Source organism: Ylistrum balloti, unplaced genomic scaffold, assembly GCF_031769215.1.
Source record: "Ylistrum balloti isolate Yb309-2 unplaced genomic scaffold, AGI_CSIRO_Ybal_v1 Utg370020, whole genome shotgun sequence".
Classification (NCBI taxonomy): Eukaryota; Metazoa; Mollusca; class Bivalvia; order Pectinida; family Pectinidae; genus Ylistrum; species Ylistrum balloti.
The window spans coordinates 254,988-270,601 of NW_026782088.1; the positions used below are offsets into that span (position 1 = coordinate 254,988).

Consider the following 15,614-nt stretch of genomic DNA (forward strand, 5'->3'; position numbering starts at 1 on the left):
TACTGTTTATTATTAAAAATATGCCTTTATACAGTTGTTTGTCCGTATAATACTACCTATCAGAAATGAGACATTATGAAACGACAATGGCATCAAATCTTTACTGTGCTTATATTTGGCAATAGTTATGTCATATTAAACATTGATCTGTTCTCATATAGCATTTTACAATTATAAGATTGTTTTAAATTCTCTTAAAAAACAAAACAAAAGCTGCAAACAGATGAATCCCATAAGCTGATTATTAAACAGTATGTAACGTCAGCGAGAAAGTTTCAATCATCCGATTTGCTGGTATACTGCATATTCTCCCATCACAAAATAGTTTACGGTTTTTTATGAGGAATTAGCATGTACTCGCATATGCCTGTTAAGATTGCCGGATTGTGAGAAGCGAAGAAGACAGAGCTTACATTGGTAGGGTTTTTCTCCACTATGGATACGAAGGTGCTTTGTCAGAGTAGAACTGTCAGAGAAGGCCTTCTTACATAACCTACATCTGTATGGTCGCTCTCCTGAGTGCGTGCGCATGTGCGTGGTGACGCTCGAACTCTGTGAGAATCGACGATCGCAAATTGGGCACCTGAACGGCTTTTCGCCGCTGTGCGTCCGAATGTGCGCCGTTAAGTTTGCTGCCTGGGAAAAGGACTTGTCACACGTTGAACACCTGTATGGTTTCTCACCTGAGTGTGTCCTCAGATGTGTCTTCAATGTACTAGGACGAGCGTATGTCTTTCCACATATCCTACACAGGTTGACCTTGTTATTTTCACTTTGTAACGTTGCATGCGCGTGTCGTCCACCAAAGAATTTGGACCGTTTCCAATGATTCACAGCACAAAGTCTCGCTGCCTCTTTTAAGTTATCATGAGGACGATAAAAAATTCCTCTGGATTCTGAATTCGAAAGAGGTCGTAAGTCCGAGGATAAGGAGTACGAGGACTGGTAGGGATGGGTTTGCGGACAGTTGTACTGAGGGGAAAGAGGAGCCATGTTGTACTGGGAATGCTGGTATTGAGGAGTTATAGTCCGTGGCGGTGGTTGCTGTTGTGTGCTTGGCCACTGTTGGTGATGCACTGGGTTATATTGACAATTACTGACACCGTGAGGGGACATCCCCACATTCATACTCATAGACACACTTACACTCATTGATGGAAACATGTTCGTCTGCGGTTCACAAGGGTAAGGGGGCACGCCATATTGTGGAGATTGCTGAGAAGGATAAATGTTCTGCGGCATCTGTGTGTTTGGATTGAGCGCATAACCGATACTTTGTGGGTGCTGTCCATTGTTTGAACCTGGTCCCGTAGGCGCTTGACCAATATGCATGGTTGGTGAAAGTGGAGATAACTGTCCTCCAAGACCCGGATGTACCACTGCGTGTTTCAAAGAGAGAAGGGCGTCTGCAATATCCTGTGGAGATTTCTCTTTGAATGCGGAAAACTCTCTGAAAGAGAAAAAAATCACTGTTGAAACACTTTTCTTTCTGTAATATATTATCAAAATTCCTAACAGATTTCCAAGCAACGACAAAATATTTCCAACAAGATGGAAAGTTGATATCTTTACAGAACTAGTTACCATTAACTGCCAACAGTATTGATTTCAGTACAAGAACATTTCAAAACTTCAAAAAGCTTTCCTCCTGGTTCATTAGAATTATTCACTGGTGAATAGACATACAATGTACAGTATTCGTGGTTCATTTAGCTTCGATATTCAAAGTATCACGAGCTGACGCCTGTACTGTCTGCTGATTCAATTTCCTGAAACAAAGTCTGAAGCAAATTGTCTATTTCAGCATTCATTACGATTTTCAAGCAATTATTCAGTAAATAATATATGCCTCATACTTTCATGTTTTTAAATTGTAGTCTAGTTTAGAAAAGTAATCTAAAGTTATGACTAACAAGTTTGTGACGATAGTATTTTGAATGATATTAAAAAAAAAAAAAAACAAAAGGGAGAGGTTCACTCATTTATAATACTAGAAAAGATTGTACAATAGACACACAAGTGAATACCACCTTTTTACTGAAATAGAGGACATACAGAACAGATAATTAATTAAACTGCACTATACAGCTATGTTGGCGTTCTAGGACTCGTCAGTGATACTACAGACTGTAAGGCCCCCAAATCGTGAACTTTAGGAGACGAAACTGAAGAAAATCAGAACTAGTCCTCGAGCAGAGTGTGTCATGTATGATTTCGAAGATTCAACAATAGCCGCAAGTGATAAACTTTTAATGGAAATCAACAAGAAAATACCAACAAGTCAAAATAATCACAATCCAAACTCAAAGTCAATAATACTAGGGCAAAATATGAGCAAGACAAAGATTTACAGGGAGACTCCTTTAGAGAAAAACTGCATAATTTCGAGGGAACTTCAAGGAATACGTATACCCTCAGTCGAGCCAAAATTAATAAATATAATAACAGTGAACGCCGATTTATATTCATACGTTAATAACTGATATTGTTTTCTGGAGATCTATCTACAAAACTTGGAAATCCGGAGACATCTTAATTTTGCCAAACCACAATAATGTATAAAGTTGTTATATTCCTACCCTCCTATATCGATAGATTAAATGAATCTAGGATCTTACATGAGTATTTATTTCCAACGAGATTTTATTAAAGAGAAGCAAAAATCGACACTTTGAGCCGATTTTCAAAAACTCTCATATGAAATGAATGTATTAAGATTTTTTTTTACCACACAACTAAAATACCCTTCCACGGGTTTTATTATCAAAATAAGGCGGACAATAAAAAACGATTGTTGCCATTTTGTTGCGCATTTTCAACTCATGTCGCGACGTTGTTACCCATATTATGACGTCACAATCGATTTCTGACCGGCGCATTCAATCAAAAACGCTGCAGGGTATACTATACTTGTGACATATACGCAAAACTATTAAAAGAACGAATTCACAAGATAAAATGCCAACTTTGCAGTATATTCTCAGATTCTATATATCATATCCAGAAGGGACATATTTCTATCATCTACTTGACCTTGTCTTACAAAAATAATAGAAAAAATTGACATTTATAAAGCACACAATTATAGCAAAATAACTTCTTTATATACAACGTCAAATGTAAGACATGTCTGTGATGTCGGGGGTGAAAGCGAAATAAGATTCTGTCTAAAAAAACATATATACAACGTCAATTGTAAGACATGTCTGTGATGTCGGGGGTGAAAGAGAAACAAGAATCTGTCGAAAACAATATATAGAAATTGGATAAGTGTATTTATTCCAGGTTTTTAATATAACGGCAAAGAAGCAAGAAATCGCCATCATGAAAAAAAGGGAAAATTTAAATGAAAGGAGGGAAAGAAAAGTTTCAAGGAGACCATCGGAAGAGTTCAAAGATTGTGAGACCAAATATTCCGGAATAATAGGCACCGTCTACCAATTCAGCCATTTCAATATTAGTTGATCCAAGTACAAATACCATGTTCTTCAATGTGAAAAAGTACTAGATTTATAAAACCAGGTATTCCGGTAGAGTTAGCGTCTTCTGATTCATCGACGACACTCGCCATGTAAAATTGGTAAATCTATATATGTAATGTCCCGTTTTCAAATGAGAACAAGATATACAATAACGTAACCAACAGGCAAACTAACGAGCACCAAGTAATAAACACCTAACTCCAAATCGTAAGAGAAAAAGATAAGTTTTCAAACAGACCATTTCGGTTATCATAAAACGTTACTGTAATCAGTATGATATAAAATTTGCGCACGTTTTTGAAAATTCTCACTAATTTCAGGAACCAAATAAGTCCAACTGTGATAATAAATCGTGTAGATATTCTCAAATACCTAATACTACGTGTAATTAACCTATGTGTATGTTACAAATACGTATTTTTACTGTATTATTTGCTGATAAATATGATATTGTAACTGATATTAATACCCCAATAAGTAACAATTAATTAAAAAAAATACATTTCCATCGAATTTGAGAATGGAAGATATTTTTATATCAAGGTGTAAATAAAAGTGTTTATAAAAAGAATCCAAATAGAATGTTATACAGTGTATGTTGCTTATTGTTGATATTATCATTTACACTTATCCATCATTTGATTAAATGAGAAAAAAAATATGAACGTAAATATCATATTGTATTTTATCTGTAATAGATATATCGTTTACCTTAAACTACCCGAAAAATGTATTCTTTACGTGGTGGCGAATCTTAACATCTCTTCAGTTTGACAATTAAGAAGTAAGCTTGGCCATTGTTCTTGAAAACCTTCACACCATGCTGCATTTCATGTCCCTTTTCGAGGACAAAGTAAACATTCAGACTTTGGGATCACACCGTATTTAAATACCCCGCACTAAATATAGATCCCGTGGCAATGTGCTAACATTTAAGTGAGCATTTACAATTCTATTAAAATTTCTGTCTACTTCTTTCGAAAAAAATCATAAATTAACGGTAATTTATTTCTGGATAAATAAATCAACATTATGAAATATTGTTCCTTATTCTGTAGTAATGTAACGTACTGTTATAAAGTTTGATATAGATCGGGCGAAATAAATTTATCGTAATTTTCAAACTAAAAATATAAATAGAAAAATAAATTCTTAATCTTTATAAAGACATTAGTTAGTTTAATATCCATCTGTTCATAAAGAGAAATAACCAGTCTTGCCGATTTTGATATATCTACGTCGTAATTAAAATTTACATTAGAAACAAGCTGTCCAGTTAGCAGTTGTATATGGCAACGTTTGTTTTGTACTTTATTATATTATATTTGATCTCAGAAAATATTTAAAGTATTTCAGTATATAATGTTATGTGTTTATGCATACTTAATCATTGAATTCGAAGCGGAAATATACATATATATACAGACCTCCATGCACCCATTCATCCGAATACGAAATACATAATGAACAGATGGCACACGGCTGAAGACAAGGACAATACACACGAGTAAACCACATCCATCTTTAAGTCAACACTATACACAGTATGTCCCTCAGATTAATCCATGCACATCAATAAAATTTGGAATCCCAACATTATATATGTATTAATCCCCTCATCCACAAAGAAGCCTTACTGTACCATTGCGTTAGGAGTAGATGACAATGACGTACATCAGAGAGCTGCTATTTCTAGGCTATACCATTCCAGGACAATTTCAAAATCATTAACATAATAAGTCTGCGTCTTCCTCGTTAGACGTTTGAACTACAGATCACTAAGTCCAATAAAGACAGCGTTCTGACAATTTAACAAAAAATATATATTTGACAGACCGAGTTTCCATTCACCCGATCACTTGTCCAAACTTTATATCACAGCGCATGTATTGACATCGACGCGGTCGAACGGATGACAACGGACCGAGATCATAAAGCGCAGGCAGCTTTGTGTTTATCCAAATATTCTTTATAACTTGTCATATCAACTTTAGATATTATAAACAACCATGGTATTTAAATAAAATTTATTATCTGGAATGAAATTATTAATAGAAATAAAAGAACCTGAAAAGTTAATCTATTTATCGAATAAAAAATGATAAAATTCTTTGAAGTAAGCATGATAGTCTCAAAGGCCGTGGGTTAGTTTATATAGGGTAGGGTAAATATACTACTCTCTCATAGTCTAATTAGAACATTTATCAGCCCTAATCAAATACTTCTAACAAACAGATAATTTTGTTTAAATTCGACAATACGTTGACATCTTTGTTACCACCCTGACACTGGAAGACTTACCTCTCCACAAGCACGACCCTGTAACATGAGCCATCATCATGCTCCCCTGAGTGTTTGGAGAAAGCAGCTATTTAGCAAACAATCCCACCCCAAAACACTTTTCTATCTTTACGTGAATGTGTTTAAGCATTAATGTATGAGAGGGTCAATATACTTGTCTTTTAAACCTGAGTCAGTTACATCTTGAGAGTTTTATCCTAGTGATACGTAGCTTATCGATATACTTGATGACCAAGTTCACGACATAAATAACATGTTTTTCAATAGTAAATTATACATCATTTTATTGACACGGCTGTTCACACAGAATTAACACGTATTAAACACCTATCCAAAACATCAGGGAATAGACCACGATTAACGGTCCTCATTACTATTATTCATTCCATCAATTTCGACTTTCTCTTCCGTTCAATTTTCTGAAATTTTATCCTTATTTAAAGAACCTGTCAATGTATTGGAATGTAAATATGTACTCAAATCAAAAACGAAAACTTACCAAACGAACGTACAGATTGTCACAAAACTTCTTTATCAATAATCTTTGTATATGTCGTTGTACTAGCTTTATTGAAATTAAAATTGTTCTAAAATTACTGTATAGTTGTTTTCACATCAGTATATTTCATTATTACCATATAGATAGATATGGCATGATATATTAGGCATTCATTCCTGATTATGAAATTTATCTAATTATCGGGCTGTTGCACCTCCACGTCTGGATTTTGACTTTTCGTTCGGTCACTTGGGATTTTCCTCAGTCGCCTCTTAAGAGGACAACACACCGGTATGATGCAGTTTATTTAATTGTCGTTGCTCTACTGTATCTAACTCTAATTTTGTATTTAAAAGATTCTATTCACTTGTGTGTTTTGTTTTATAACTTTATATAATATGAATTGACTTCATCAAGTCTATTGTTATTCTATCCATATCCGTTAATCAGAAAACATTTTTTTCTCGTCAAGGTATTAAAGTAATGCGTTTTATAAATTATAAATGTTTAAATAACAGCGATGGAAGCCTTACTTGGCATCTTCATAATCTGACGAATTAAGATTTTCGGTGGACGGAAGAACCATCTGGTAATTTTATTTTATTTTTTGAGATCTTTAGATTTGTGATATTGCCGTACATTTTGTGGTGACATTAAAACTATTCTCACCTGTAGGATGGCCCACACGGGGAGAATGTGAAGACGTTAGGGACGGGATCAAACTCTATAGTAGTCACGGGATACGACCCCACATTCAGTTCATACGGAGATCGCGAGAGATCTGGATAGGCTTGCTTTACATCCGGGGAATTTGTCCTCCAGACGTCCTCATATCCAGGGCTTCCAGGCGGATACGTTTCCATGTCTGCGTAATGTTTCTGACAACAAATAACTTCATTATACTTCCCGTTTCTGTGGACATGGGGTTAGTTGAAACAAGTCAAACATAACATATTGGATGATGATTTAATTCATCGATTTTAACGAGATATAACACTGTTAGACTGCAAAATATTGATAACGTGTTAATTATTATAGCAGTAATTTTGTTATCATCACAGCAAATTTTCTACCTATTGTCATAGAGGGTTTTAAAAACATCAGGATAAACAAGTTTCTATAAGCTTCCGACAGTAAAAAAAAACAAACAAACAAACAAACAAACAATAAAATAAGGTTCGGTAATTAAACATTTTTCATTTGATAGTTTAACACAGTTGATAATCTACTATCTAATACTGATATAGTTAGATAAGATAGGAAAGTAAAACGTTTGATTCTCACATGAACATGAGATAAAACAATAAAAAACGAGACAACATCACCTTTGCATTGTAAATATTTCTCAAATATATCATTGATGTTCACTTTTTAGATGTCGTCAATTTTTTAAGCTTCTGTTTTATTTAATTGAAATTTTAATGTAAAATAAACATTTGTTTATTCATACTTGCTAGTTCGTAAGGAAAACGGAAAGCAAAGTACTCCGGAACAGACAACGCAATTTAACACATGCCAGATGAATTCGGTCAGGATTAATAATAATTAAATACGCCTTTGATTGAACGAGAAAAAGAAATTTACTTGATTATATTTTAAAAGATGTAAAGCAAGATCCGCTTTCAGTCTTTATTTCGTATCAGACATATATGACAAAATTTTGAAAATTGAAAATTAAAAATTGCGGATTTAAAAGAACGTTTTCCAGTGAAAAAGACCAGGCTGCGTGGTTTGTGTTAATGAAGCGCTGAAAACCCTAAAGAACGCCCAATCAGGGTATATCCACGAAATTGAATTAAAATGCGAAGATGTAAAAGATAGGCTCTCGACCGCCGATATCTTTCACGTGAGGAAGAAACTAATCGGAAAAACGCTAGGAAGCATTACATATACTGCATTTTTGTGGTAATCGGGAAAATTTACTTATTTCAGAGATTTATAATCCTTACAACAGGAATCGGCGATAGGTATGTACAGATATAATTACGAACGTTACCAAACATACAAACGGCATTTTTATCACTGTGTTTAACAACGGCTTACCTCTGGTAATACGTGCTTGTTCATCCCTGGGCCCCGATCCTTCTTGCATCACAAACTCTTGACGACAAGGAAAAAAGTTGGTTGATTACACTATAAAGTCTAACAAGTTCACTCATATAAAGCCTAAATTGATGATACCAACTAAACGCAGGGATAAGTTGGGATATTTTATATTGAAAAATATTAATTATGATGAAATATATGAACACCTATGATCTTTGACCTTTTGGTGACAGGAAACATGGTTTCACCATTGGCCGACCAAGCTATGTGCACTGACAATTAATAAACAATCATACGAAAACGGTTTTGATTGGATACCATGTTTGATACATGATACGGACACCAGTCAGTTCTCCCTCCTCCACGCCCGCCCGCTACCAGAGGTGAGACACACAGCGTAGCTCTCGGTCTAGAGTAGCCCGCCGTGGTTCATACAAGATCTTCAGTCTTTAATTACACGCATATCTCGATCCATAATTGCTCACGTGCGCGGACAAACGTGACTAACGGTAGTCTGACACGTGACTACACGTGCAAACTAGCAAACGCGCTATCGATGACAGATCAAAAAAGATGCAAATAGCTAATTTTTGCAAGGGATTATCTAACATTTCATGAAGAGGATGAATTTATCTTCTCCTGAGAATCCTGATTTACGAGTGATTAGATTGAGTTTTTTTGCAGTATAAACTGCAATGACCTGTCATCAAAAGATGACAGTAGATATTTGTCATTGTATAGTCCGAAGAATGACCGGGGCTGATTACTGTATTGAATTAATAGGCAATAAAATAGAATTAGTGGTGCACTCCCTGTTTGTCAGTAGTGCATGCTGTTTACCCACGGAAGTTCACACTGGTCATTTTCCAAAGAGAAATTTTAATTTCTTTGAATAGCAGTCTCCAAAACAAAAGAAGTTTCGCTGATAATGATAATGAATAGAAAATAAGAAAAAAATAACAAATCTATTTAGAATTCCCAGTAGGAGGAAAAATATCAATTAAGGAAATATTTGATTTTTTTACTTACACAAAACTCCTGTGACTTACTTATTATTTTCCATACAACATCATCATCATCAACAACAACAACAACAACAAAAAAGGAAATAAACATATTTTGCAAACAGGAAAAGTGCATTGGAAATGTGATATGTTATGATTGTAAGGATGGCCCCAACAAGAATCCCTACGGTTGATAGGAATGTAAAGATAGGTATCTGTTTACATAAATGAATTATTTTCTGCTTGCAGTGTTGACAGCTCTCAATAAGCTGAGGACGTATCTCTGTATTCAGTTTAGTACATCTATTTTTTATCATGCGAGAATCACTGAAAAAAATCAGCCGAAATAAATAAATTAAAAACTTATTAGTGGAGAACAATAGGTTATATATACGCTTGTAGAAAGGTGAATGTACTTGGTACGGTAACATCATTTTGTACTGTAACATTATGTTCTACGATAACATTATTTTGTACGATAACATTATTTCATTTTGTACGATAACATAATTTTGTACGATAACATTATTTTGTACGATAACATTATTTTACACGGTAACATTGTTTTGTACGGTAACATTATTTTGTACGGTAACATTGTTTTGTACGATAACATTATTTTGTACGATAACATTATTTTACACGGTAACATTGTTTTGTACGATAACATTATTTTGTACGGTAACATTATTTTACACGGTAACATTGTTTTGTACGGTAACATTATTTTGTACGGTAACATTGTTTTGTACGATAACATTATTTTACACGGTAACATTGTTTTGTACGGTAACATTATTTTGTACGATAACATTATTTTGTAATGTAACATTGTTTTGTACGATAACATTATTTTACACGGTAACATTATTTTGTACGATAACATTATTTTACACGGTAACATTGTTTTGTACGATAACATTATTTTACACGGTAACATTGTTTTGTAATGTAACATTGTTTTGTACGATAACATTATTTTACACGGTAACATTATTTTGTACGATAACATTATTTTACACGGTAACATTGTTTTGTACGATAACATTATTTTACACGGTAACATTGTTTTGTACGATAACATTATTTTACACGGTAACATTGTTTTGTACGATAACATTATTTTACACGGTAACATTGTTTTGTACGATAACATTATTTTACACGGTAACATTGTTTTGTACGATAACATTATTTTACACGGTAACATTGTTTTGTACGATAACATTATTTTACACGGTAACATTGTTTTGTACGATAACATTATTTTGTACGGTAACATTGTTTTGTACGATAACATTATTTTACACGGTAACATTGTTTTGTACGATAACATTATTTTACACGATAACATTATTTTGTACGATAACATTATTTTGTACGGTAACATTGTTTTGTACGATAACATTATTTTACACGGTAACATTGTTTTGGTCGATAACATTATTTTACACGGTAACATTGTTTTGGTCGATAACATTATTTTACACGGTAACATTGTTTTGGTCGATAACATTATTTTACACGGTAACATTGTTTTGTACGATAACATTATTTTGTACGTACATTATTTTGTACGATAACATTATTTTGTACGGTAACATTGTTTTGTACGATAACATTATTTTGTACGGTAACATTGTTTTGTACGGTAACATTGTTTTGTACGATAACATTATTTTGTACGGTAACATTGTTTTGTACGATAACATTATTTTACACGATAACATTATTTTGTACGGTAACATTATTTTGTACGATAACATTATTTTGTACGGTAACATTATTTTGTACGTACATTATTTTGTACGATAACATTATTTTGTACGGTAACATTATTTTACACGGTAACATTATTTTGTACGATAACATTATTTTACACGGTAACATTATTTTGTACGGTAACATTATTTTACACATTATTTTGTACGATAACATTATTTTGTACGGTAACATCATTTTGTACGATAACATTATTTTGTACGGTAACATTATTTTGTACGGTAACAAAAAAACATTGTTTTGTACGGTAACATTATTTTGTACGATAACATTATTTTGTAAGGTAGCATTATTTTGCACGGTAACATTATTTTGTACGGTAACATTATTTTACACGGTAACATTATTTTACACGGTAACATTATTTTGTACGGTAACATTATTTTACACATTATTTTGTACGATAACATTATTTTGTACGGTAACATCATTTTGTACGATAACATTATTTTGTACGGTAACATTATTTTGTACGGTAACAAAAAAACATTGTTTTGTACGGTAACATTATTTTGTGATAACATTATTTTGTAAGGTAGCATTATTTTGCACGGTAACATTATTTTGCACGGTAACATTATTTTGTACTGTAACATTATTTCATTTTGTGCGATAACATTATTTTATACATCCATTTGTAAATAGGTTAACGTACAGTATATTGCACTTCATTTTAATCAAGTTTTATTTATTTACGATCGGTTGCTACGACATTGAACAAAATTTATTTTTATCCACTGGTCAAAACAGCCCCACACAGAATGTTATACTTTTATTTCACAAATGCTTGAACATAAATGCACTGTTTAAAAATTTACAAATTCACAACCTTGTACAATTGATGATTATATTTATTGTTATGTGATCTAATGGAAACCAAATTAAGAATTAACTAAAGAAGGTATTAATTTTGTTTTCATAATAATTGTTGCGATGCGTATAAAGTTGTCGGATACAAATGAATTCTGACCAGAGTCTTATTATTAAAACAACGAATTGTCTGTTTAAATCATCTAGGAAAATGGACTGAAGATACCGCTTTTGATATAATACATAATTTTAAGTATGAACACTGTCTACGTACTCTGGAAATCAAATACAGCATTATCTTAGTACGTCGTCCACAACAACAATAATTATATTGGTTATTTCAATCTTCAATCAAATTGCTTCATCAACAAAAATGCTATTGTCCCTGTTCTGTCTTTAACAAAGATTAATTCATTTCCAGTAATAAAGTCTGCTTGTTTGGTAACATTAAGAAATAGTTTATGATAAAATGGAAAACATGACTTTTTATTGAAATAGAGAAATAAAGAACAAAGCAACAAAGTGACATTCTCCAAAGCAGATTCAGCAGTATTCTAACTTAATTCAATCAGATTCAGCAGTATTCTAACTTAATTCAATCAGATTCAGTAGTACCCTAACTTAATTCCATCAGATTCAGCAGTAACCTAACTTAATTCTATCAGATTCAGTAGTACCCTAACTTAATTCTATCAGATTCAGCAGTAACCTAACTTAATTCTATCAGATTCAGTAGTACCCTAACTTAATTCCATCAGATTCAGTAGTACCCTAACTTAATTCTATCAGATTCAGTAGTACCCTAACTTAATTCCATCAGATTCAGTAGTACCCTAACTTAATTCAATCAGATTCAGTAGTACCCTAACTTAATTCCATCAGATTCAGCAGTAACCTAACTTAATTCTATCAGATTCAGTAGTACCCTAACTTAATTCTATCAGATTCAGCAGTAACCTAACTTAATTCTATCAGATTCAGTAGTACCCTAACTTAATTCTATCAATTCAGTCAGTAACCAACTTAATACATCAGATTCAAATACATCAGTACCCTAACTTAATTCAATTATCAGATTCAGTCAGTAACCTAACTTAATTCCATCAGTAAACCAACTATAAATACGTCAGGTGAACCAATTATAAACACGTCAGGTAAACCAACTATAAATTCAGGTGAACCAACTATAAATCAGTAGTAAACCTAACTATAATTCATCATCACTATAAATACAGTCAGTGAACCAACTTAATTCCATCAGATTATAAACAGTCAGGTGAACCAACTGTAAATACATCGGCTGGAATAACTATCAGATACAGACAGGTAAACCTAAACTAAATACATCAGGTGAACCAACTATAAATACGTCAGGTGAACCAATTATAAACACGTCAGGTAAACCAACTATAAATACGTCAGGTGAACCAACTATAAATACATCAGGTAAACCAACTATAAATAGGTCAGGTGAACCAACTATAAAAACGTCATGTGCACCAACTATAAATACATCGGGTGAACCAACTATAAATGCATCACGTGAACCAACTATAAATACATCACGTGAACCAACTATAAATACATCACGTGAACCAACTTTAAATACGATAGGTGAACCAATTACAAATAAATTAGGTGAACCAACTATAATTACAGCACGTGAACCAACTATAAATACATCACCTGAACCAACTTTAAATACGAGATTAACAAACTATAAATACATCAGGTGAACCAAGTATAAATACGTCAGTTGAACCAACTGTAAATACGTCAGGTGAACCAACTGTAAATACGTCAGGTGAACCAACTGTAAATACGTCAGGTGAACCAACTATAAATAGGTCAGGTGAACCAACTGTAAATACGTCAGGTGAACCAACTATAAATAGGTCAGGTGAACCAACTATAAATACGTCAGGTGAACCAACTGTAAATACGTCAGGTGAACCAACTATAAATAGGTCAGGTGAACCAACTGTAAATACGTCAGGTGAACCAACTGTAAATAGGTCAGGTGAACCAACTGTAAATACGTCAGGTGAACCAACTATAAATACATCACCTGAACCAACTTTAAATACGAGATTAACAAACTATAAATACATCAGGTGAACCAAGTATAAATACGTCAGTTGAACCAACTGTAAATACATCGGCTGGAATAACTTTAGATACGACAAGTGAACCTAAAATAATACATCAGGTGAACCAACTATAGATACATCAGGTAAATTAATATAAATACGTCATGTGAACCAAATGTAAATACGATAGGTGAATCAACTATAAATACATCAGGTACCCCAGCTATAAATGCATCAGGTGAACAAATCATACATACGTCAGGTGAACCAACTATAAATACATCAGGTAAATTGATCTAAATACGTCAGGTAAACCAATTATAAATACAATAGGTGAACCAATTATAAATACATCAGGTGAACCGACTATAAATACATCAGGTGAACCAACTATAATTACATCACGTGAACCAACTATAATTACATCACGTGAACCAACTATAATACATCACGTGAACCAACTTTAAATACGAGGTTAACCAACTATAAATACATCAGGTTAACTAACTATTAATACATCAGGTTAACCAACTATTAATACATCAGGTAAACCAACTATAAATACGTCAGGTGAACCAACTATAAATACATCAGGTAAACCAACTATAAATACGTCAGGTGAACCAACTGTAAATACGTCAGGTGAACCAACTATAAATAGGTCAGGTGAACCAACTGTAAATACGTCAGGTGAACCAACTATAAATACGTCAGGTGAACCAACTGTAAATACGTCAGGTGAACCAACTATAAATAGGTCAGGTGAACCAACTGTAAATACGTCAGGTGAACCAACTATAAATACGTCAGGTGAACCAACTATAAATACATCAGGTAAACCAACTGTAAATACATCAGGTAAACCAACTATAAATACGTCAGGTGAACCAATTATAAATACGTCAGGTGAACCAACTATAAATACATCAGGTAAACCAACTATAAATACGTCAGGTGAACCAATTATAAACACGTCAGGTAAACCAACTATAAATACGTCAGGTGAACCAACTATAAATACATCAGGTAAACCAACTATAAATACATCAGGTAAACCAACTATAAATACGTCAGGTGAACCAATTATAAACACGTCAGGTGAACCAATTATAAACACGTCAGGTGAACCAACTGTAAATACATCGGCTGGAATAACTATAGATACGACAGGTAAACCTAAAATAAATACATCAGGTGAACCAACTATAAATACGTCAGGTGAACCAATTATAAACACGTCAGGTAAACCAACTATAAATACGTCAGGTGAACCAACTATAAATACATCAGGTAAACCAACTATAAATACATCAGGTAAACCAACTATAAATACGTCAGGTGAACCAATTATAAACACGTCAGGTAAACCAACTATAAATACGTCAGGTGAACCAACTATAAATACATCAGGTAAACCAACTATAAATACATCAGGTAAACCAACTATAAATACGTCAGGTGAACCAATTATAAACACGTCAGGTGAACCAATTATAAACACGTCAGGTGAACCAACTGTAAATACATCGGCTGGAATAACTATAGATACGACAGGTAAACCTAAAATAAATACATCAGGTGAACCAACTAAAGATACATC

General features: G+C 33.3%; 1 protein-coding gene across 1 annotated transcript; it reads right to left on the reverse strand.

The window, feature by feature from the left end:
• Positions 1-336: 336 nt before the first annotated feature.
• LOC132548618 (protein glass-like) lies at positions 337-7,145 on the reverse strand. The gene is made up of 2 exons (XM_060212491.1): positions 6,952-7,145; positions 337-1,450 (listed from the first exon to the last, which is right to left on the reverse strand). Exons 1-2 carry the CDS (start codon positions 7,143-7,145, stop codon positions 337-339), a joined length of 1,308 nt encoding a protein of 435 aa, XP_060068474.1.
• Between the last annotated feature and the right edge of the window lie 8,469 nt (positions 7,146-15,614).